Source organism: Hipposideros armiger, unplaced genomic scaffold, assembly GCF_001890085.2.
Source record: "Hipposideros armiger isolate ML-2016 unplaced genomic scaffold, ASM189008v1 scaffold_227, whole genome shotgun sequence".
In the NCBI taxonomy this organism is placed as follows: Eukaryota; Metazoa; Chordata; class Mammalia; order Chiroptera; family Hipposideridae; genus Hipposideros; species Hipposideros armiger.
Window position 1 is genome coordinate 157,893 of NW_017731577.1, and position 26,404 is coordinate 184,296.

At 36.0% G+C, this 26,404-nt stretch overlaps 1 protein-coding gene across 3 annotated transcripts in view; it reads left to right on the plus strand.

The window, feature by feature from the left end:
• The first annotated feature begins 356 nt into the window (after positions 1-356).
• Positions 357-26,404, plus strand: part of KRAS (KRAS proto-oncogene, GTPase) — a 39,153-nt gene continuing 13,105 nt past the window's right edge. Inside the window, exons 1-4 of one of the 3 annotated variants that reach the window (XM_019654644.1) lie at positions 357-521; positions 4,418-4,539; positions 21,751-21,929; positions 23,346-23,505. In XM_019654644.1, coding sequence (XP_019510189.1) covers positions 4,429-4,539; positions 21,751-21,929; positions 23,346-23,505 — 450 coding nt within the window. In that variant the 5' untranslated portion in view covers positions 357-521; positions 4,418-4,428. The remainder of the gene's footprint in view (positions 522-4,417; positions 4,540-21,750; positions 21,930-23,345; positions 23,506-26,404) is intronic. The other 2 variants (XM_019654642.1, XM_019654643.1) reach the window with 2 other exon arrangements.

A 26,404-nucleotide genomic window follows, 5' to 3' on the forward strand; every position in this document is an offset into this window, starting at 1 on the left:
CCGCTCGGGTCCCGCGGTGCCCCCCGCCGAGGCGCCGCCCAGACCCTCCAGCTCCACCTGTCCTGCTCCCCCTCCCTCCGCCACTCGAGCCACCGCTTTCTTCAGTCGGCTCTCGCTCCTCCTCCGCTGGCCCGTCCCCCTCCCCCGGAAAGGCCCGGCCCCCTCCTCCACCCCGGCGGGCTCGTCGGCTCGCTCTCTTCCCTCTTCCCACACCACCCTCAGCCGCTCCCTCCCCGCGCACCCGTCTGGGGAGGAATCGAGCGCCGAGCGCGTCGATAGCTCTGCCCTCTGCGGCCGCCCAGAACTCATCGGTGCGCTCGGTGCTCGATTTCCCTAGGCGGCGGCCGCGGCAGCGGAGGCACAGCGGCGGCGGCGGTGGTGGCGGCGGCGGCGGTGGCGGTGGCGGCTGCTCGGCCAGGACTCCCGGCCCCCGCCATTTCGGACGGGGAGCGAGCGCGGTGCAGGTACTGAAGGCGGCGGCGGGGGCCAGAGGCTCGGCGGCTCCCAGGTGCGGGAGAGAGGTACGGAGCCGACCACCCCTCTTGGGCCCCTGCCCTGGTCCCGACCCTCCTCGCCCGCGCCGGGCGGGGCCGGCGGCGAGTGAATGAATTAGGGGTCCCGGGAGGGGCGGGGAGGGGGCGCGGGCGCGGAGCCCGGGAGAGCGGGCTGGCTGACGCTGTGGGGGGTGGGTGAGGGGGGCTCTGCAGCGGGAGGCGCGGGGACACGGCGACGCGGGCAATGGGGACTAGGCGGTGCGGGGCTGAGGAGGGTGAGGCTGGAGGCGGCCGCCGCTTGTGCTGCTTCCTGGACGGGGAACCCCTTCCTTCCTCCTCCCCTAGAGCCGCGGCTGGAGGCGGCCGCCGAGAAACTCGCGGGCCGGGCGGGCTGCCCCTCCGGGCGCTCGGGTGCGGTGGGGGTTACTCCCGCTGCGCTCCAGTCTCCCCTCCCCCTTGTCGTCTTTCCCTCCCTCTCTCTCTCTCTCTCTCCCTTCTCTCTCTCTCCCTTCGCTCCCGCACTTCTTCCTTTCCCAGCACTCGGCTGGCCTCGGCTGCTGCCTTCCTTGCTGCATCTAGCATCTCTAGGATCAAGGAATAAACTTCTCCCTCGAGCGCAGTCTGGACGGATAGTGGTCCTTTTCAGTGTGGAAGGGGATCCATGAGTAAGGGGGGAGGTCACGTTTTGGAAGAGTATAGGAAAGTGCTTAGGAACCACTGTTTGAGGTTATTGTGTTTGGGGGGGGAAAAATGCATCTGCAGCCGAGTTCCTGACTGCTCCCCTCCCCCATGTATGGGCTGTGACATTGCTGTGGCCACAAAGGAGGAGGTGGAGGTAGAGATGGTGGTGGAAGAACAGGTGGCCAACACCCTACAACGTAGAGCCTGTGACTTAGTGAAAGGAAAAAGTTAATCCCAGGAGGTCTGTTTTGCTTTGTCAAGTTAAAACACACGCAGAAAACCCGCAGAGCAGAAGCAGGGCTTTTTCCCCTTGCTAGTTGAGTAGGCTTTTCTCTTGCCGTGTGAGTGTACACAGTAATAGCCAAAATCATACTTGAAGTTTAATCTGCCTGTTCTTGTCCTTTCCCTTATCTCTTTTGTATTACCCTCATCTTTACAAATTTGACATCCATCCTAAGAGTTATTACGGTTCTCTCAAACAGCACTCACACAATTTTTTTTTCCCATGGACTTAACAAGAGGAGTTAATTGCAGCAGTCTGCCAGCCAACTGCTTGAAATAAACTATAGTCTTCTTAAACCTTAATATTCCATCAAAACAAGGGGCTACCAACAGAAAGGTATATTATAATTTTTACACAGTATACATGTTACATTTTAATGGAAAATCATTTAAAAAGAAATTACAAAGGCAAAAAGTCTGTTCATAAGTCCTCATGACAGACTTAACTGTACGAGTGATGTCATTCTTACGTGACTAATGTCCAAAATGCTGACTCGACCATGTGATAGACTATAGACATCAAATATGGTTGGTATCAATACTGTCTGCTTACAGATGGTAGATGAGATGATAATTCAGTTTTATGACATAAAAGTGAATTTTTTTCCTGACCAAAAATGTTGGGTTCTAGCTTTTGTAGCTTTGGGTGAGGAAGCCTCCTTCTGGCATATAATCGCCCGTGAGACTAATTGGGGATCCAGTTCTCTCTAGTGGACTTAAATGTTACTTGATTTTTAAAATCCAATTCAAGGATTCCTTTTTCAGAAATAACCACTGGATAGATAAGCACATAGACCAGAAGGTGTGTTTGTCTCAGAGTTCACACGTGTATATAGCTCTACTCCACTCTGTCCCCAGGATCTCCTAGGTTAGCAGAGTTTTTGCTTGTAAGGACTCCTTTACAGTCTTAGAAATTACTGAAGATCCCAATATGGGTGATGTCAATATTTACTATCATAGAATTGAGAACTAAGAATTTTAAACATTTATTAATTCATTTGATATAAAAATAATTAAGCCCATTACTTGGTAACACATAGCATTTTTTATGAAAAATAACTTTCAAAATAAAAACAAAAATTAGTGAGAAGAGTGGTATCGTTTCACACTTTTGTAAATCTCCTTTATTATGTGGATTAATAAAGGCATCTGAATCCTTATATGTGCTTCTGCACTCAGGCTAGTGTGATCACACATCTGGAAAACTACTGTATACTTGTGAAAGAACAAGAGTGGAAAGGGTAATTAACATTGTAGTAGTATTTTGATAAAAACTGTGACCTCTTTGACCTCCCTCCCCAAAAGCCTTAGGAACCATAATGGACCACATTTTGAGAACTGTTCTAGACTGTCCAAATTGTTTTGCAGAGTTTGGTGGGCAGGGAGCTAGAGGATGCATTTTGGTGTGATTCTCCTTATCTATCACATTTGTTATGGCCCATATTTGGAATAAAAAGTGGGCACAAACTGAATAAGATACATGTTTGTAGTGGCTCCCAAGGTGGCCCCAGACAAGAGCAAGTAAGGCTAGGTGGCACAGAGGAGGCCAGGGCTTGGAATAATAACAGTCTGTGTTATAACAGTTGTCTAGCCTGTCTGCTCTTGGTGAGAAGGCTCATGAATAGGGTGATGAGGTTAGTATGTTATTTGGAAAACCATGTTATCTTTTTTTTTTTTTTTTGGTGCCTATTGAATAATTCTTGGTCTTCAGTAAATAGGATGCTGCATGTATATAATGTTTATATCTGCACATTCACTAACTTGGGACTACTTATGATAAATTATTGTGCATTTACTGCCATTCTGCAGTTCTTTATTTGTAATAATATCCTAGTTCTTGAGGGAAAGGAGATAAAATTAAAGAAATTCATTTTATTTAAAAAAACTTGAAACAGCTGACTTAAAAGATATTTTCTTTCTTCTGTTAACCTTACAGTTTGTCATTATTGCAACTGTTGAGAGACAATGTACAAGATAGAAAGAATAAAAGTCACGGGGATTACTTAGAAATATTCACTTATACCTTTTTATTGGGTTGTTGGAAAAGGCATGACACATTTTTGCAACAAAACAAGAAATATGTCATGAATTTTCCGACAACCCAATAAAATCCTCTCATTAAAAGTAGTGCTTATATTTAAATTTTATATAATTGTATGTTTCTTGTGCAAAGTGTTATTTTTCAGCACTAATATAGGATTATATATTATGACTGATGATCAAATCACCTGTACTGAATAGTTCAAAATTCTCAAAGTTCTCTTAATATTTACACCATTATTTTCCCCAGTAGATATTTTACAGATTACAATGTCATCAAATATTGTGCTTACCTGCTTTGGTGTCTCAATTTTTATTTCCTCACTACACAGTCTGGCTTTACTTCAATTCCCCCAACCCCTCATCTCTGGCGTCTGATTCTTGCTAACTGTCCAGGAGAACTAACTATAATGATGCTTTTTAAAAAGTCTTCTATAGCTCTGGCTCCAACAAACACACTCAGCATATCCACTTGTAATTCTTAGGGGCCAGAGCCCACTAGGAATATTGTAGAGATAGCTGTCAACAGTTTTGTGTGGGTGTGTCCACCTGGTATAGAGCATTGTGCTAGACACTTGTACTGAGTAAAGTCATGACATGTTCCTTTGAGATCCATTAACTGCTGCAGAGCAGCACACTTGCTGTTTAGATAGAACAACCTGAATATAAGATAAAAGAACTTTGTCCTCTGAATGCATTTTTCTCAAATGTTGATGTGGGAGTTCGTAAATGTAGTCCAATTTATTACAATACACATCTATAGTCAACTGAAGTTTTTATCATTGAATCTTGTGAGGTATTTTGAAATAATTTTCCATGTAAAGGTGAATTTGTGTTAAAAGGTATAGACTGTTCATATATTAACCTCATGTCCAACACATGTTCTAATTTAGTCACATTTTCATTATTTTTATTATAAGGCCTGCTGAAAATGACTGAATATAAACTTGTGGTAGTTGGAGCTGGTGGCGTAGGCAAGAGTGCCTTGACGATACAGCTAATTCAGAATCACTTTGTGGATGAATATGATCCTACGATAGAGGTAAATCTTGTTTTAATACTATGCATATTGATTTGTGCAGGCCCATCCTTTGGGTACCAAAAAAAGGTTTCTTTGATCATTTTTTTGTGACTGTTCATTACCAGATAATTATACTGAAAATAATTTTCTTAAGTTATCAGAAATGTACTTAGGTTTCAAGGCTTTACTCTGAAGTTATATGTAACCATAGACATAGAGAGCCCTTCTCTAGAGCATCTCAAGATCCATGACGTTCATTCTCTGTGCGTTTTGATTGGAAGTATATTTCAGAGTTTTGTGAGAAGGTGAAAATGAATTTACATCTCATCTGTACCTAACAGTCTTTTTTTAAAAAAATGTGGCTATTTATGGATTTCTTTGGTATTTCAGTGTCACATGTTTAAGTTGAATTGTACTGGTGAAATGTAATCATTTGATGGTTGATTAAAAAAAAATTAAGTATGTCCCTGTTTTGTCTTTATATTGAAGTGGTGGAGAACCTACAGCTATCTGATGTACTTTTAAAAGCTCATTCTTTGCGTGCGTGCGTGCATGTGTGTGTGTGTGTGTGTGTGTGTGTGTGTGTGTGTGTGTGTACATATATCAGGTGATATATAAGGGTACCACTACCAATCCTTTGCAACCCTTTTGTAATCTACTCAAGGAAATGCTAGAATTGTTTTTATTATAAATTGATTAATGAATAATTTTGAGACCTTTTTACCTTAATAAAAAATTATCAAAGTAAAGGCAAACAGCAAAATGATAAAGGCATGGAAGTGACCTTGAGAGGTCAGGTAGTATCAAGGAGATACGGATTAATTTAATCCCAAAGACCTGCAGGAGGGGATGGCACAACTGTCCTCATTAACTTATTTCCATAATGTAGTAATTACTATATTTTATGCATAATCTGAATCTTCACGTTAAGTTTAATAGCAGTGGAGATGGAAATAAGTATGTTGCCTTGTCTTTGAAATAGACTTAAGTTTTATATTTCTTAGACTTGTTTACCCCAGGTTAAGCAATTCTAGCCCCTTAGTTTTTATTCTAGATCTGATATACCAGTTTTTTAAGTCAGCTCTGAAAATTTTCCCAGAGCTTTCTCTGAGTCCCATGCTGTGAACTTGAGGAGGCCTTGTTAAGGTGCTGTGCTGTCAGATGCCCCGTTAGCTGTGTAATGTCTCAAGAAATACTTTGCACTGAGGTTGACTCAGGGCATTGGTGGCCTTGGCAAGATGTTTATGCAATTTAGACTTTGAAGATTGATTAGATAAGTTTTATAAGGAAAATGTCAAATAGTTTTGGTACTGCAGGAAAAAATGGAGAAATAATACTCATTTGCAAAAATTTGATTTAAACATAGAAGCAACTTTTATTTGGGTGCTAAGTTTAAGAATTTGCATTAGTAAAGGGGAAGAGTCTAACTAAAGCGGACCGCCTATATAATAGTCTATATAATTTCTCTTGACAGGTCAGTTCAGTGCTGAAGGATGGTTTTTGTTTTGGGTTGGGTTTTTTTTTTTTTTTTTCCTTCGAGGATGATTAAAAGTTCACTCATTTCTAAAGCCAAGGCTACTTGGCCTGCTCCACCATTTAAATCAGAAGTAAAGAGGAAGTTTTAAGTAGAATTCAGGTTAAGCATGGAAGTTTTCCTGGGATTTTGGAAGATGATTTTAGTAGAAGTACCCTTCATCTTCTCTCAGAATCTGAGGAATTCCATTATACTGTTTCTTTCAGAGGTCGTGAATGCCATACACACACACACACACACACACACACACACACACACACACACACACACACACACACACACACACACACACACACACACAATAATGTGATAAAATAGGTTAGGAAACCTTTTGGCCAAAAGTGTTAAAGTGCAATATAAAGAAATAAAGCTAAAAGTTAATCCTTTATTTGGTAAGAACGTAGAAAAAGTTTATAAACTCAAACCCATAACACTGATTATGATTTCTGCCAAACCAGAAGACTTGACTCTAGGAACATTGATTACCTGTGAACTTTGAAACTGACGTTCCCTCACTAGTTTAGCCACCTGGGAAAAGGTATCAGAGATTGTCTCTGAGGCAACTGACACATTAAATTCTTGGTGTGTAGTTCCAACTACAAGAAAGGCAAGAGAATTTAGTAGTTTATTTTAATAAATATTTAAGCAAAAATGCTGACTTGATGTTTTTTGTAAAGTGTTAAAAAGTAGGATGGGGATATCACTGCTGCTATTAGGCTTTGAATGGTGAATAATTAAGTTAGAAAGAGAGGACATAGACTTTGCACATTTGGAATTCTCATCAGTTTTCCTACGTTAATACAAATGGAAAGAAATTGAGAAAAAAAATTTAAATCAAGTAATACCACATTTTCTAGTGGTTTAGAATTTGCAAAAATTTATGAGATAAGGAAGAGGGTCATTGTTTCTTTCATTTTATAGATAAAAATGGTCTCTGAGAGGTTGTAACTTGCCTAAGGATACTTAGCTAGTAAGTGATGGCATTTTCAGTTTTCTGAAACCAAGTTAAGTGGAATTTCCACTAGACCCTTGTATAACTTCTTAAAAATGAAAAGTCAGCCTTCAAGCTAAGAAATATTTAATATTGGAGGCTGATTCAGATTTATCAGTATAACAAAATTTGAACTTTATCAATGCATCATAATGGCAGAGATAAATAGAATTAGACAAATATGACACAGGTATACGGAGCATGTTTATATTTGAGTCTATGCACATGATAACTTCTATTCTGAAAGATTTTTACCTTTATCTTTTATGAAGTCTACCAAAATGCTTCACAGATAATGAAATACAAGATTATTAAAAACTCAAAGCAATTCCCCAAATAGAAATATATGTTTTTATAGTTTGAAGATCACTTGCTATTATCAAAACATGTTCTCTGAAATGTGTTTAGCAAGGGAAAACTTGATGGAAAAAGAAAAATCTTGTCTTAAAATGCAAGTAGTTGTAGACTAGAGATAAGAAGGAACAGTTGACCAATTAGCAAATATATATTGTGTATCTACTGGATATAATATGCTAGTAAAAACAGATATAGAAAGAAGTATTTTTTTCCTAGGCTCTAATTCATTGACATCTGCATGCTTCTGTTAATGTGCCACTTATAATTCAATAAGTGATGAAATAGTTTCCTACTCAGTAACGAAGAATGGATTCATAATTGGATTTATTTGTTCCATCTTTAGTGTGCTCTGAGCTATAATCCCAGGATTTATCTGTGTCTATATTTTCTTATCTTTCATGTTAATTATCGAATTTATTTTACTTGCTAAATAAGGTATTTAGATTATAGAGAGAAAATTTGTAATTTTAAACCAGTATTGAAGGGTGGTGTTAAAAAAACATTATGTAATCTCAAAAGCTGTTATTTTCTAGTTTTATACATATGTATCAGTAGTTATCAGTGAGCGGTGTGTGGTAACTTTGCCCCTCAAGACATTTGGCAATATCTGGAGATATTTTTGTTGTTAACATCTTGAGAGAGAACTGCTACTGTTGCCTATAGTGGGTAGTACACATGATAGCCTCCACAACAAATAATTACCTGGCCCAGTATGTCAGTTTTTAGTGCTGAGGTTGAGACCCTAATATGTATTACATATAGCTTTAAACATCCCTTCAATTGTAAAATTCAAGTGCCTGAATAAGGTTTTTGTTAGATTTTCTAACACAATCAAGATTTAAACTTCAGCTTTTCTAAACCAGTAATATGGTTATATATATATTAGCTTGCTTTAGTGTTCTAGTGAAACATTTTGTTTTTAAAATAAGGTACACAACACAATTTTGTAAGTGTATTTCTCTTAAGACTTGACAGCTCTTTCCCCATTTCCAGTGAGTGCCCTCTACTGGTCAACTTATTTGCTTTTATAATAAATAACAGTGAAATACATACTAAGTTTGATCATTTTTTTCTTTAAATTGTGGGTATAATCAATTTATAAATATAAAAAAATTTATTTAAAAGTTTTATTTTTTAGAATTAATTTTTAAAAAATGAAAGCATGAGTTTACTCTGCCAATATTAAGATTACTGTGTGGACTAGTTACGCCTAACTAAATATGTAGGTGAATTTTTTTTTCCTAAAATATATATATATATATATATGTTTTTTTTAATTAGTTTCAGGTGTATAAAACAATCCAATAGTTACATTTTTCACCCCTCACAAAGTGACAACCCCCTCTCCCAATCCTGTAGGTGAATATTTTTAACTAAGAAAGGAAATGTGGTGGTGTAAGAAAAAATGAGGTGCTTCCATTGTTTTTAACATTAATTGAGGTTATTTTGTTTGAAGGAAGAAAAAGTGGCACTTTGGCTCTAAATTTCTTTACCTGCGTTCAGGAGGTATGTTACAGAGTTCAAAGCTTAGTTAACACGGGGTGTTAGGAGGAGCCTATTCAAAAGTGGCGAACTGTGAAAGTTCACATTTTGTAGATTTTTATAGGACTGCAGAATAGTTGTGAGCACCTGATTTTTAGAACAAACTAACTTAAAATTCAGGCACTGTATTTAGGTCAATTTAAGAACAAGTATTTACTTAATAATAATAGCTATTTATTTAGACCTGAATGTAAAAAAATTATTGGACATGTTTTATTGTAACTTGGGTTTTTATAAATACAAAACTTGAAAAACATACAGATGAAAATTGGTAATGGAAATAAATGAAAGGAAAAAAATGTTATGGTTTGGCATCTCTTAAGAACCTGGTTTTAACAACGCAACTAATTCCTTAATTCTGTAAGTATTACTCAGTGCCCACTGTGTACCATGCAGTCTTCCTAGGGGCTGGCAACACATTGAGGAGCAAAAGGGACCAAATTGCTGCTTTCATAGAGCTTACTATTATTAGAGTTAGATGTACTTTTTTTTTTAGTGAAAAAGCAGTTTATTAGAAGAGACAGTACACGTCAAAGAAACAGAAGCGGACCTGAGCAGTAGAGAATGGCTCAAGGCCCATTATTAGAAGAGAAAGTACACTCCAAAGAGTTTGGAGCGGGCCAAGCAAAAGAAGCTCAAAAGGCCGACTTAGATGTATTTTGAAGAGCAGTTAAACAACGATCCTAATTATATTCTATATGACTTCATTCAGAGGCTTTATGCTTTAGGAGAACAGATTTCTTCCTTCTCTTAACTGTATTATCTCCTAGTGCCTAGGTTTATGGAACCATTATATTATTGTGACTTTAATGTAAAAAAAATTAGTAGAAATGGGTAGTAAAAATAAAATTTGAGAGGATTAGGAGGGACATAGTGCTTAGGTAATTTTTCAGCTTTTTATTTTGAAAAATTTTAAACCTGTGGAAAAGTAGTAAAAAATAGTACAATGAATACCTGTTAGTCTTAAATTAGACATATTTGCTTTCTCTGTATATGTGCATATATATAACATGCACATACATACTTGAATGCATATTATTTGTTTCTGCTGAACTATTGAAGAATAAGTTGCAGATAATATGACCCTTTACCTATAAACCTCTGTCTTTGAACACGGGTCTGTAAGCTATGGCCTGATTGCTTGCCAAAGCCAGCCTGCTGTCTGATCTTGTCAGGTTTTACTGGGGCACAGCCATGCTCCTGTGTTTACATGTTGGTGGCTGCTCTCGCACAACGGCAGAGCTGAGTAGTTGCATCGGCGACCTAGTACTGTCTGGCCCTTTACAGAAAGAAGTTTGCTGACCCTATTCTAACAACATTTCCTTGTATAACTATAATGCAATGATTAATTTAGGAAATACAACATTGATACCTTATCTAATATATCATCCGTAATCAAATTTTGTCAGTTCCCAGAATATCCTTTTAGCAATTCCTTTTTTTTTTCCTGATCCAAGATAAAAAAATCAGTTGTTACATCTCAAAGACTCTTAATCTAGAATAGGTTCTCAGCTTTTCTTATTGATGACAATCATACTTTTTGAAAATTCAGGCCAGTTTTGTGGAATGTCCTCTTGTTTAGTTTTATCTGTTTCCTCATGATCAGTTACAGTTTAAATAGTTTTGACAGGAATACTACATAAGCGATGTTGTGTCCTCCTCTGTGCATCACATCATGAGGTAAATGAGGCTGGTTTGTCCCATTATTGATGATATTAATGTTGATTATTTGGTTAAGGTGGTGTCTTATCTGTTTCCTATCCATAAAGCTATCTTCAGTTTCTTATAATTAATATGTACTCTGTGGGGAGATACTTTGAGACCACAAATATCCTCTTCTCCAACATATTTGCATCCAGTAGGATGTAACATCCATTGATAATTCTCGCCAGAATAAATTACCAGAGGTGTTGCAATATGGTAAAACTTTGTCATTACTTCTGTGTTTATTAGTTGACATCTACCATAAATAAAGGCTCTTTATTTTCTCTTTCCTCTGCTTGTTTATTTGTTTGATTTGTCTTATTTGTATCAATGTGGACTCATGGATTCCTATTTTATTCAATGTGTTAAATTTTATTACTGTAATTATTGATATTGATTCTTAAATTTGTTTTTGATATAGCCAATGGAATCCCTTTCTAGCTGGTCTCTGTATCCTTTTGATATGTCCCCATCAGTTTTTGAGCTCTTCCTTCCTTTCTGCACCGTGTATTCCAGGTTCACCTTGGGCTTTCCTTGTGTCCCCACCCTGGATTCAGCCATTTGTCCAAAGAGCCCTTATTCCTTTTAGTGGGGATTGGTATTTAGAAATAACCTGGATGTTAGGTATGTTTATTACTATTGGAGTGTCACTGTTTCTAGACCCTTTTCAATGCAGAGAGGTAAGAAATACATTTTATTTAAACATCATGAGTTCATTTTTCCCCGCCTCCCTCCATATCTTTGTTCTTCCATGATGAGAATTCTTACTGTGGATGAATTTTAGTGTTAAACGTTAGACAGCGTTGAAATAAAAATGATAATGTCTTAAATCCTGGTTCTTGTAGTGTTATCTAAGTAACACAGATTGAGTGAAGTAACATTAGGTTAGCTTCTTTATTTGTGGAATTTGAATTAATTATTTTTCTCCATTGAGAAAAGTGTGGCTTTTCATTTTCAAAATATTCTTAAACCATTTAGGAAAACATTTAGGAAAAGATTGAGCTATTTGTCTACATAAAAATTCAGACATTGTTAATAAAAATACAAGACAAATGGAAATCTGGGAAAACTATTTGCAGCATATGTTAGTTAGGAAGCTCTATTATATAACTTTCAGAAGAAAGGAAACATCAAAATGGAAAAGTGGGGAGCTAAAGATATAAATAGCCAACCTATCCACCAAGAAAATAAACAAATGACATAAACATATAAAGAGACACTTCATGAGTAATATAAATGCAATTTCAAACATAACATGTTTTACTTTCATATTGACTAAGGTTAGAACGATAACAGTTCTAGGAAAGGTATGGAGAAATGTGTACTACTCTTTATGCTATAAGTGGGAGTATACAGTCTTACAAGCTTTCTGGAGGTCGCTTTGGTAGTATGCGTCAGAATGGAAGCTGCATGTCCTTTGACCACTTCTAGGTCAATGCCACTTCTAAGAATTTATCCCAAGGACTCAGTTGGATAAGTGTTTAAGATGAATACAAAGGAGTGTTTATTGCAGTGTTGTTCATGAGTTTTAAAAATGGAAATAATCTACATGTCTGCCAGTAGGGAATGGGTGAAGTCATTTCCATATGGTATGTCTATACAAATTATACAGTTGTCAAAAAGGACCAGGTAGATATATATGTCCTGACACTGAAAAATGTCCATTTTATGTAAGTGAAGGTGTGTCATAGCACATTGTGTAGCGTATGATTCCATTTATCTAAAAACAATATGAGTGTGAACATAAAATATGGTAGAATATATGCCAAACTTTCATTCTCTGTAGTTTTTTAAAAATAAGCATATACTGTTTTGAGAGGGAAAAGTAAATATTCATTTTTGAGGGAAAGAAGCCTCTCATGTATTAGATACCATTAGATTATTTTATATTTACTTTCTCCATCCCCCACCCCCCTCCCCTTTTAAACCCTCATCAAATTGGATAATGCAGATATATCTTGGATAAAGAAATTAGTATCAAAGGTCAAAGAAGAGCTGAGAGATATATAATACAAAACAGGAAAAATATATTAGCATCTGTAATTATTAAGATTGGATCTGTGATTGATTTAGCTTCACGTTCTAACCTTGGCACATAGTGATAATTTGTGGGAGATTTCCACATGACTTCAATAGGTTACAGATGTATGCTTTATAATATCCTTATTTCAAAATCTGTTATGCAAATTTTTCTTGAGTTTATTCAGATTTTTGAACTGGTTTTAACTCTTGGAAATGGTACACATTTTATTCTCTCTCAGTCTTAAGATTTGAAATTCTCATTCTTTTAAGTATCTGTCATTGTAAAGAAGTCTGTTTTCTTTATCCTTACTTTTAATGAACGTTTTAATCAGAAATTCTGTCAAGAGAACAAGCTCTTTTGACACCTTTGCTCCCTAATAAAAACAGAAACTCTTCATAACCCTCAGAGTTTTAGCTTTCCTACCCTGGAGTTTGTCTGGCTCCATTATATTTATTTTGAAGTATGGCGACTGGTTTTGCAAAAAGTATTCCAAGTGTAGATGTCCAGTGATTTTATAAGAACAGGATACTACCATTGCTATACAGCTAGCTCCCAGTCGCCGGTGGCGCCTTCTACTCTTTTGGCTTACGAGTATAACAGCATGTGCAGTTTAATATATGAAATAATAGTTAACTTCTTAGAGCACATCTCATTTTATAAAGGGGTTTTCATGGTCTTTAATTCTAACCTGTATACAGAAACCTGTGTGTTTATTTACCCACTTTTACAGCTGAAGGAAGGCTTAGAGTAGATGAGAGATGAAGCAGTTTGCCCACACTCACACCACAGTGGAGCTCTGCGGCTGCCTGTAGATTAGATTCAGGAGTGTATCATGAGCCTTGACTTCTGAGCATCAGACCTGTATATCAGGTTGCCTGCAGGTCATAGCCAGCAGAAAAATCCACAAAGGCAATTCAACATGCCTCAAATTGAATTCATCTTTTCCTCTACCCTTTCCCTTTTGTTTCCATCCCTAATCAAGTTTGCTCTACCATTTAAAAAAAGTTGAGATATAATCCACATAGCATAAAATTGATCCTTTTAAAGTGTACAGTCCACTGGTTTTCAGTATATTCACTAAGTGGTGCAACCATCACCACTCTCTAATTCCGTAACATTTTATCACCCCAAAAAGAAGCCCTGTAACCATTAGCAGTCACTCCCCAATCCCTCTTGCCAACCCCTGGCAACCACTAATCTACTTTCTGTCTCTCTGGATTTGCCTATTCTGAATATTTCGTGTAATTAGAATCATACAACATGTGGCCTTTTTGTCTGGCTTATTTCATGTAGGATAATGTTTTCAAGGTTCGTCTGTGCTGTGGCATATTGCAATACTTCATTCCTTTTCGTGGCTGAATAATATTCTATTGTATGAATATACCAAATTTTGTTGCTCCCTCATCAGCTGATGGGCATTTGGATTGTTTCTTCTTTTGGTCTATTTTAATAATGCTGCTGTAAACATTTGTGTACAGGTTTTTGGGTGAACATATATTTTCAGTTTTCTTGGGTGTATACCTAGAAGTGTAATTGCTTGGTCATATAATAGCTTTATTTTTAACATTCCGAGGTGAGGTCAGACTCTTTGCCATAGTGACTGCACCATTTATATTCCCACCAGCCATGTATGAAGTTGGTTCTGCCAGTTTTACCCGTTAAATATTTCTTAAAACTATTTAATCCTCCCCATCTGTACTGCTGTTGTTGCCTTGGTTCAGATTCTGTCATTTCTTGTAACAGTTTCCTAACTCATCTCCCAGCCTCCAACTGGTCCCTTTCTATAATTTATAATAATGCTTACAGTGAACCTGGTAAATTTGATCCTCCCTCCCTACTTAAAAACCTTTCATTGATTTGGTGTAAGATGAAGTTCAAAACACCTTAATGTACAAGACCTCTGATTGTTCAGTTTCATTTTTTCTACTTACCTGTAACTTCTCTAAGCTAAAGTTGTGTTGAACTTCTTATTCCACTTAATTCAGCATGCCCTTCCTGCCTGGCGTGGCCCTCTCCTCCCATCTTTCTTTTCTTTTTTTTTGTTTTTGTTTTTAGCTGAGCTATCCTGCCACCTGTTGGCAGCTCAGCGACAGCTCAGCTCGGGCCTGGAATTGAACCACCGACCCTGTAGCTCAGAGCTCGCACTCTTGAGCAAGCTCTTAACCAACTGAGCCACTCAGCCGGCCCCTTTTTAAAAGATTTTATTGGGGGAGGGGAACAGCGTTGGGGAATCGGGAAAGGGGAACAGACAAGTTGCTGTCCTTTTGTTCTTCAGTCTAGTTGTGGAGGATGTCGCTTCACTGGCCCATGTTGGTATTATCATTGTGCTCTTCCCGGGTGAGACAGTCGCTTGATGGCCATTGGACGGCCACTCACAGTGGCTCACGGCAGCTCACAAAAGTGCACACCCGCTGCTGGCCAGCCCACTGCAGCCTACGCTGTCGCTGGCGACTCACGGCAGCCCAGCTCCAGGTCAAGCTGTTGTTCACCATCTTAGCTGTAGAGGCCGCAGCGTCACTGGCCCTCATTTGTGGGATCGGAACCGGGGCCCTGCTGCTCAGAGCTGGTGTCCCAAGCCAACTCATAACCAACGCACCACTCGGCCGACCCTCCTCCCGTCTTTCTTAATTCATACGAACAAAGTTGATCTTCCTGTATGCCACCATTGTGGTTTGTCCTGCATATGGTGGTGCGTTTATTTGATTGTATTTTAATTATTTGCTTACATCAGATCTCTTCCACCAGCTCTAGCTTCTTGAGATGAGGAACTTTATAATACCCTGCATAGGATGTGACACTTAGTAGATTTTTAGTAAGTGTTCTATGATGCAAGGGAGAATGGAGCAGGTAAGTGGGAATGAACTAATAAGCCTGTGTTTAGATATTCCAAATTCCTTGTTTCTTCCCTATTATAATTCTAACATACCAGGCTATTGTACTTGTTTCTAATGGTCTTTGAGAATTAGTTGTCTATGACAACCTTTGATGGCTTATAAACGATAGAGTGGAACACATCCTTCTCTGAGGGGTTCATAGCTTTTAGAAGTTACAAAATATTTTGAGCATTAAGAGAGTAAAGCTTTCTCATTCTTCCCTGTAGGTGTTATTTAGCAGTACATGAAAAGTATTACAATATTAACACATTAAGAAAACCGTATGAAGGGCCGGCCGAGTGGCTCAGTTGGTTAAGAGCTCACTCAAGAGTGCGAGCTCTGAGCAACAGGGTCACCGGTTCGATTCCCGGCCCAAGCTGAGCTGCTGCTGAGCTCCCAACAGGTGGCAGGATGGCTCAGCTAAATAAATTTTTTTAAAAAAATGTAAAATTAAGAAAACCTTATGAACATTTCAAGAGTAAATCCTCAAATAACAATTTAGCTGACATTTTCCATAGTCTTAGTCAGGTTTACAGGAGCATCTGATGGAATCAGCAGCGTGAAGATGGAGATTAAATGGGATAATGCTTGTAATATGTTTATCACAGTACCTGACATATAAGTAAGGGCTCAGTAAATGTTGGCTGTTGTAATTACTATTAATAGTAATATGCTTACCATTAGTAAAAGTTACCAATTTCTTTAGGTTTTTTTGTGTACTGTAGTATGTCTTCCCATGTCAGGGTTACTGCCTGAGTTGGAACACTAAGTTGAGCATGTTAAAAGGTAATGTATTGAGTAACTGGTTAGTATTAATTGTAACAGAAAAATGATAAAATGATGTCCTGGTCAATTAATTTAATCTCACCTTGAATGATTTAGTCTTAACTTTCAAATTCTTCTAATGGCTCTACAGATAAGTTTCTCTACATAGAAAAACACTTAAAGGCATGTTAATAAATTGGAAAACACTTTAAAAAAATTATACACATCAGTGCAAAAAAGGTGAATATTCCAAATGGGCACAGGACACAGATTATGGGAATAAATATGAAAAAAACTATGTAACATTATTAGTCCTTAAATAAAGGAATATTAAAATAAGATTGTTTTAGCTTAACATATGACAGAAGTTTAAATAAAAATAAAAATATAAAATCCATTGTTAGTGAGTGGTGATGAAATGGGTACACTCTTAATGCCATATGAAGAAGTATAATGAACATCATGTGTACACCAGTGAGCTTTGTTATATCTTAACATTCTGCCACATTTGGTTTAGATCCTTTTTCTTTCTCAAGATATAAAACTTAATACAGTTGATGGCCCCTGTATACTTCTCTGCAATCTTATTCTCTTCCCTCCCGTAAATATTTTAATATCTCTATTATTTTTTGTTTTTACATTAAAGATTTCACATTATATTAAACTTGCTTGAATACATTTATTAAAATACTCTTAGATTAAAATTGTATAACTTAATTGTTTTAATATAATTTAAATATATTAAACTTGTGCTTATTTTGATAAGACAGTCTAATAGTGTCTGCATATATTTACATTGAATAGATTCATTCATTTATTCAACAGACAGTACTGATTATCTGTTGTGTTGAAGACTTACTTTACGCACAGGGTGTATAATGGTGAGCCAAACCTGTGAGCTCAACCATCATGGAGTTTAGAGCCTGGTAGGGAGGGGATTATAGCCTTAAACAATTACACAAATAAATACACAGTTACAAATTATAATACAGATACGAAGGAAACAGGTGCTGAGGAAGGAGAGTAATAAGTCCTTTGGATTTTATTTTTAAAAATCAAGGGATGCTATTAAGAGGAAGCAAGCAAGTGACATTTAAGTCAAGTAACATTTAAAAATGATTACTAGCTGCTGTGTGGAGAATATATCCTTTAAGAGTAACAACAGGGATCCTTGCTAGGAAGAAGTTGCAAGGGATTGCATGAGACAAAATATGTAGTTATCATGGACTAGGGGGATCGGTGGTGGTGGTGCCGCATGCTTGGATTTTGAGTGTACTTTGAAGATAGGTGAATGGAGTAAGATTGTATTATGTAATTTTTCTTTGTAAGACATCTTAGGGTACCACGTTAAGTGTATTTCTATTGTAACTATCACTTAAAATAAATAAACCATATTTCCTTAGCATCTTTTACCAGCAGTGACATTACTGTGTCAAAGCCTGTGAACAAACATTTGTATGGTTGTTGAGATAAATACTGTGATAGCTTTTCAAAAGGATTGTGCCTGTTTATGGTATCACTAGAAATGTTTGAGTTCTATCTACAGTTAACTTTTGCTGGCATAGTATGTTTCGTTTAGAAGAGTTTTTACTCTACAGTAAATAAAACAATACTTTAGGAGTAAGGGAAAATATATGAAATAACTTTCTTTCATTTAATATTTTATTATATTGAGTTAAAGTGGCTTTATTTTGTCCTGGTTTCCAAAGTGTGTTAGTAACTTATGTACCTGATCTGAGTGTTTATTCTATTTGAAAAGCTGGAAATAATACTTATTAAGAATATTAAGTCTTGGGGTGACCGGTTAGCTCAGTTGGTTAGAGCGTGGTGCTGATAACACCAAGGTTGCTGGTTCAATCCCCATATGGGCCACTGTGAGCTGTGCCCTCCTTAAAAACCAAAACAAAACAAAACAAAGACTATTAAGTCTTGATCCTTTTCTTGCTCTATTCTTAACTAATTTCATTGCAGAATCTGTGTTTTTAAATTGGTTGGGCTTTGATAACCTGTACTTTCTCAAGAGTGGTGATGTGTTTTTTTTTAAGTATTATATAAAAGGAATAAATAATAGGTTTTGAGAATACTTCAGATTTATGAAAAGGTATTTTATTAACATAGAGCAAGGTTGGCAAACTTTTCTGTAAAGGGTCTTTGTCACATAATCTTTGTTTTTTTTTAAACAACCATTTAAAAATGTAAATACTATTCTTAGCTTATGGGCCATACAAAAACAGGTGGGCAGGGTTTGGCCTGTGGGCAGTTGTTTGCAGAACCCTTCCTTATTTAGACTCTAATCTTGGGAAAGATTCCACATTGATGACCACATTTTTTTCTACTTCCCTGTACTTCTTCCTGATGGCTAACCTGAAGTTGGAACAAAATCTTTAGTATTTATATATCATTTTTGTTGTACTTGCTTTCTGCTTTGTCATCAGACCTGGCAGTTCTTTGCAGATCATACTTTCTTTGCCTTTTAACACTTTCGTTAAGTTTTTACCAAGTTGCACTGCCTTTTTATATAGCCAGTGACATTGTGTTTCTAAGGATGGCTAGTTAAAATTAACTTTGGAAGTACTGAAGTTTTAAATCTAAACCTATTATTTCTAATCAGCAGGTTCTACTCATTGTTTATAAGGAGGTTGTAAGTTACTTTTTTCAAAAGCTGAATGTGACGCAGAACTTGACTGTTAGTATTTTTAGGGCTTAGAAGGGAAAAGATTTTAGGAGTGAGATAGATAGGTGAATGGGGACTGCTTTCCAGGTTTCTCAGTCACTTTGATGGAGTATTTATCATCAAAATATGTTATGAAATATGTGCATAAACTAATATTCTGCATGATATGCTTTTGAAACACAAAATATTTCAAAATTTTGTAAAGGGGACTTTATCAAGGCATTATATGTGGGCATATGATGAGTAATTTGCCAGACACACCTTCAGTATAGACTCGTGGCTCCAGAAACTATAGTCTTTACTTTTATTGTTGGTAGAACATATTATCTTCAAAAACTAAGGAAACTATTAACTATAAGGTTAACTTAGGTTAGTATTGGTTAGTGAAGACTGCGAAGTGACAGCAACAGGTAAGGAGAAGTCTTTGGTCTGCAGCCACACCTGGGTAATGAATGGATTTATTTCAAGACACTGTACTTTGCTCTCAATTCCTGCTCTTTCATTATACTTCAAAAACACTGGTTTAAAGTTTATAACATACAAGAGTTCTTTCAAGTAGTTAATTAAGGGAATAGGCTAAAATAATAAAATGTCAACCAAATGTTCAAATTTTAAGTAAAGAGCTTCTTGGAAAATAAATACTTATCCTTTTTTTCTGACTGGTGAAATAATGTTTATTATAGACAGTTTGGAAAATACAGTTTACTTTAAAAGACAAGCATGAGAACATAGTCAAATATGGTAATCTTTCATACTTTTAAAAATTAAAAGCAAAAAAAAAAGGAATACATTTAACATAGTATCTAGTACCAAAAAAAGAGATAAGTTCTTTCTTAAATTATCTTCGTCAAAGACAGCCTTTGTTAACATTTTGATATAATACCATCAGTTTTTAAATATATGTACAGATATGTACATATATTTTATTGGGATCATGCTACACATATATCTTTGTATTCTTCAATGGTAAACATTTAAAAATCATTTTATCAAAAAGATGATTTTTAATGACCGTTCTCTTTTTCATGATGGAATGGTATATGAAGTAATTCATGAACTACAGACACTTGAGTGCTACAGCCCACATGTAGGACAATAAGAAACAGTGCCCATGGTTTATACTTTATAGCCATCGTCAGCCCTGTCCCTTATTCCATGGCTGCACATTGCACCATTCCTTTTTCCTTATTTTTTCAGGCTTATTTTGGTAAAGTATGTGTGAAATCTTTTAGGCATAAGTAATAATGGATAAAGGCTTTAAATTCCTTAGTATTGACCCTTCTCATGTATTCCTTTGGCTATGAGTAAAATAGATGCATAATAATCATAAGTTGATTTTTCTTGCCATCTAAATCACCCTGAATAATAGAGTTGGTAGAGCTATCCTATTTTTGTAAAAATAATTTTTTATAAGAATTTGGGTCTTTTGTTACTAATATATACACTTGCATTGTTGAATATCTGTATAACACCTTTTCTTAAAACTTTTTTTAAATTGTAATTAATATATACATAACAAAATTCACCATTGCAGCCATTTTTAACTACAGTTCCGTGGTGTTAAGTAAATTCACAATGTTGGGCAGTCATTAGCTCTATTTTCAGAATGTTTTTAACATCCCAAACTAAAACTATGCCCATTAAACAATAACTTTCCAGCCTTTTCACTTCCAACCCAAGGTAACCTCTGTTGTACTTTTTATATCTGTGACTTTACCTATTTTAGGTACCTCATATAAGTGGAATCATAGATATTTGTCTTTGTGTCTGACTTATTTCACGAGTGTAATGTTTTCAGGGGTCATCCATATTGTAGCACATACCAGTTTTTCCATCCTTTTTATGGCTGAATAATATTCCACTGTGTGTATATACTACATTTTGTTTACTAATAATCTGCTAATAGATACTCGTACTTGGGTTGTTTCTGTATTTTGGCTATTATAAATAATGCTGCTATGAACATTGGCATACAAGTATCTGTTTGAGTCCCTGCTTTCAATTCTTTTGGTTATATGCCTAGGATTGCAATTGCTGGATCATATGGTAAGGTAATTAATCTATGTTTAACTTTTTGAGGAACTGCCAAGTTGTTTTCCACAAAGGCTGCACCATTTTACATCCCACCAGCAGTGGACAAGGGTTCTAGTTTCTCCACATCCTTGCTACCACTTGTTATTTACCTTTTTGTGTGTGTGGTTTTTTTTGTTTTTGTTTTTTTTTTAATTTTTCAATTATAGTTGATAGTATTATTTTATATTAGTTTCAGGTGTACAGCATAGTGGTTAACATTTATATAATTTACAAAGTGAAGTGATCTCAGTCTAGTACCCACCTGGCACTATACATAGTTATTACAATATTATTGACTGTGTTCCCTATGCTGTACTCTACATCCTCATGACTATTTTGTAACTACCAATTTGTACTTGTTAATCCCTTCACCTTTTCACCCTGCCCCCCTCCCATCTGGAAACCATGAGTTTTCTGTATCTATGAGTCCGGTTCTGGTTTTTTTGTCGTTGTTTATTTTTTTTTTTCTTTACATTTCACATCTTAATGGCTGTAAAGTGGAAGCTCATTGTAGTTTTGATTTGCATTTGCCTAATGATGTTGAACATCTTTCTTGGCCATTTGTGTATCTTTGGAGAAATGCCTATTCAAGTCATTTGCCCAGTTTTGGATTGGGTTCTTTTTCTTGTGTCTAACACCTTTTTTTAAAGTAAAAGGTACACCATAATAATCTAGACTGTGTTTCTCCCTTCTCAGGATTCCTACAGGAAACAAGTAGTAATTGATGGAGAAACCTGTCTCTTGGATATTCTCGACACAGCAGGTCAAGAGGAGTACAGTGCAATGAGGGACCAATACATGAGAACTGGGGAGGGCTTTCTTTGTGTATTTGCCATAAATAATACTAAATCATTTGAAGATATTCACCATTATAGGTGGGTTTAAATTAAATATAATAAATTGACATTGAGGAGTAATTGTATCTTCCATTTTTGAGTCTTTGCTAACCACCGTACAGAAATTATCTGGTTTAAATTTTAAAATAATTATGACATAGGTTATGTCCCCGTTTTACAAATTAAGGTTTGAGGATTAGAGAAGTTGGCTAACTCGTTCCAGATTGCATAGTTAGTGCTGGTGCTGGGATTGAGGGCTAGGCCTCTTTGACTCCAAAACCTGTGCTCTTAACCACTCTACACCAGGAAAACAAGGCATAAGCTAGAGTCATCATAAAAATGAAAACCATCTAAAAAATATCAAGAGGTAACTGAGGTGGTGCCACTCAAATAGCCTTAAAAGTAATCAAATATATTTAGTTAGAATTTCTTGGTATCGGATATTAGATACTTAAGAAAAAGAACCACAATTCTAAAGTTGTCAAAGATTGAAGTATTAGGACAATTACAGTTTTTAAAGAAGCTGACAAATCTGCCTGAAATTACTTTTATTAAAATAATCGTTATTAAGGATAGTTTATGTTCTGTTTCTTTGAGGGTTTACAGTTTTCATGAAACTGCATATTAAACAAATATCACATGCATCGGCTATATTCATTTCTTAGAGCATGTTTTCTCTCTAGTAATAGAGAAAATGATATTTGGGTGAGTGCTAATATTTTGTAGAATAGTAAATAGGTGTAAATATGTTAGCTTATCCAAGTTTACTCAGCTAATATGTAGAGGAACTGGGAATTTGAGTCAGTTCAGACTCCATTGTCTGCTGGCTTTTTATTCCATACTGTATCTTTGAAATTCACTGAAAATTTTGAGGGAATATAATTTTATCTCAAATTTAGAGTTTATGCACATCTTATTGAAAAATATCAACATGTAGAAGGACTTTTACAGAATAAATTGTAGTAATGTCGGTGTTGTCCACATAGAAATAAAAATCCTTGCCCTTAGTGCTCTTTTCTTGGAAAAGAATGTGAAAATCATGTTAATGTTGTAATTCATGTTTTTATAAAAACATGTTAAATTCTATACATGCACATTTAACAACATATATAGTATATGTTTCTAAGATTATAATTTTAAAAATCAGGAATAGCACTTTTTTTTACCTAGAATTTTTCAATAGTTTCTGTTGTATCACGTGACCTACCTGTATATGAACCTATTAGATTATAGTTTTAATATATTTGTAGGTATTTGATCTTCTACGAGACACAGGAGTTCTCTGTTTAAGATGGAGGAAAACAATACCAGGAAGGAAAATTTGGTGTGGTGGGAACTAGAAATTATGTTAAAAGTCTTCTTTCAGTTGTATGTTATAAGACAAAGTTGTGTACAATTTTTGAAGTATTTTTATGTCACTAATACTTCTGCTATAACTTTTTTTTTCCTTCCCAGAGAACAAATAAAAAGAGTTAAAGACTCTGAAGATGTACCTATGGTCCTAGTAGGAAATAAGTGTGATTTGCCTTCTAGAACAGTAGACACAAAACAGGCTCAGGACTTAGCAAGAAGTTACGGCATTCCTTTTATTGAAACATCAGCAAAGACAAGACAGGTAAGTAAAAATTGTAATAAATATAAATCTGTTTTCTGCAAACTATGTCGTGACCTTAATCATTAATCATAATTTACTAATATCTAGTCTAATAACATCATTTTGGGGGCAGGAGGGCAAGAACATTAATAAATGTATATACCTGAGAGAGTAACTTTTCTGTTGATCAGTGTAATTTATCAGTTTTTCTTTCCATTATGCTAAATAGGAAGTAAAGCAGTGTTTATTTGTTAAATATTCTTTTAGGGATATGTGAGGGCAACACTTGGTATTCAAGTGTCCTTGGCATTACTTTTGGCTTTGGTTTCTTTCCACATTGAACATTGTCTAAAACTCATCACATCTTATATTCAGGATTCAAGAAATGTGGGGATCTTTTTTTTTTGCTTTTATGTTTATAAAGTGGAAGAACAGGGGAACAAACATTTAGTTTTCTGTTTCAGAAGTGCTTTTAAGAGTATTATGTCACATATGTTTCTAGATTAAATTTTGTAGTAGTTGAAGAATTTTACTTTGGTAGAATTTTTTTTTAAAGGATATCTTTGTTTTTGGAGACAAAAAACATTCCATTAAAGCAAGGAAATATCTAGAAAGTAAATAGAAATTCTCAGTTACTCATTTACTGTGTTCTGACAAAAATTAATGCCAGGTTGACCCTGAATTTTGTTTTAAAAATTACCTGCCTTTTAAAAAATAACTTTTTCTCTAGGTGAAATAAAATAATTTCAATCGATATTATTTAACCTAGTTGTATGAAATAAGAGTTTAACATAAAGAAAAAAATCCTAAAAAGGAATATAAGGGGCATTATGAAATATAATTTTCATAGGTTAAGAAATTGATCAATTTATGTTCCATACAAGATGAATGTTTGGGGCTTTGTCTGGTTACATGAACATGTGAGTCCAGAACACTAATGAGAGCAGTTAAGAAAATTGATGAACTTATTATATGGTTTAACTTACAAAAACAGGCATTCTAGAATGAAAAACTGAATTTCTGTAGTTTGACCATAGTACAAATATCTTATTCTAAAACCTTATTTATAGGGTAAAGAAAGACAACTATATACGTCACTTCATTTACTTTAGAGGAATTAAGATTTCATTTGAATCCGTTCCCATGTACCAAAGATTGGGAAGAGGTTTGTTTTTGTTTTGCACTGGTCTTTCTGACCAGATTCCTTACCCTTAGCGAGGAGGTACTTAGAAAACATAATTCTAATATATATAGCTTTTTCTCCCAACATTTTCTTATGAAAATTTTTCCAATGTAAAATGGGAGGAATTTTACTGAAAGCATTTGCAGACCTACTACCTAGATTATGCCATTAACATTTTATTAACTTGCATTATTTGTAACTTTTAAAAGATATTTTTTAAACTAGTTAACATTTTAGTTTACATTTTATAAAGAAGAGGAAAAAAAAAAACCTAAGAGATTTTGCCTAATGTAACAGACTGCAAATAGAGCAGTGCTTCTCATACTTTAATATGCATATGAATGAACTGTTAAAATCCAGATTCTAATTCAGTAGGTTTAAACTGGGACCTGTTATTCTGTGATTCTAACAGGCTCTCAGGTGATGCTGATTTTGGTACATGGACCACAGTTGGAGTAGAAAGGCAAGCAGCGGCTCTCAACCTTTCACAGGGGTCGCCTAAGACCATTGGAAAACACATATTTTTGATGGTCTTAGGAACCGAGACACCGCTCCTCTATCCGTCTCCAGGCCCACATGCAGATACACCCATATATGAGTACTCGGCGACCCCTGTGAAAGGGTCATTCGATCCCCAAAGGGGTCGCAACCCACAGGTTGAGAACCACTGCAATAGAGGATAGTAAAACACTTGTTATTCCCACAGTGTTGCCCTCCACTTCTCATTTGATAAGACCTAAAACTGTGTCATCTTTCCTTTTTCTGTGGTTACTAACTCAGAAGGACTGGTTGATTCTTAGTGTTTGACATTAATGCTTGAATATACCACATAGGATTTATAATTGATCAGAAAACTACCTGCTTTCATTTTAAAGGAGATTTTTAGGATTTACACCGTTTTTGAGGGGGGAGGTAGGGAAGATGTATGTCGTGTGTATGATATGGAAGTGGATTGACTTAAATTTGCTTTGTAGACATTTATGAGGATCATGTAATTAAAATATAGCGATACAAAGGAATGAATATTTTCTTAACGTTCTAGTGTTCACTTTATATTTACACCCTCTTTTGATACCTTTATGTAATTTATGTTGCTAAACTATGTTAGATATTTAATTTCTAATCTTTGATTTCTTTTATTACATAGACTTACTGATTTGCCTTTCAAAAGTTTATTCATCGTCCTCTGTTGAAATTAATTTGATATTTGCATGCTTTTGAAAGATGTTAAAGAGCTATTCCAAGTACTAATTGTGGAGATTATAAAATGAAATATGTACATTTTCATAAATTTTACATCACCAGTTTTTGTGAAATCTGAAGCCCTATTTTCTGCAGAGCATTTGTTACATCTGCTACTATTTATTTGTTATTTGAAAGCCTGGTTGTATTAGCAGTTACTTTTTTCATGCTCTAAGTTTTGGTCTTCAGCATGAAACTAAAACACAAACACCAAAAAGAATTATATTCAAGTTAGTAGGAACAGGACGTTCATTTAGAACTTCTCATAGATAGAAGTCAGGGGCTGGCAAACTTTTTCTGTTAAGGGCCAGATACTATTTCAAGCTTTGTGAGCCACAAGCAGTATCTGTTGCATTTTTTTTTTCTTATAACCCTTTAAAAATGCAAAAATCATTCTTAGCTTATGGGCAGTATAAAAAATAGGCTGTGGCTGCATTTGGCCTTCTGGCTGTAGTGGTACTAAATGCCGAGTCTCTGAGGAACTATATTTTATTA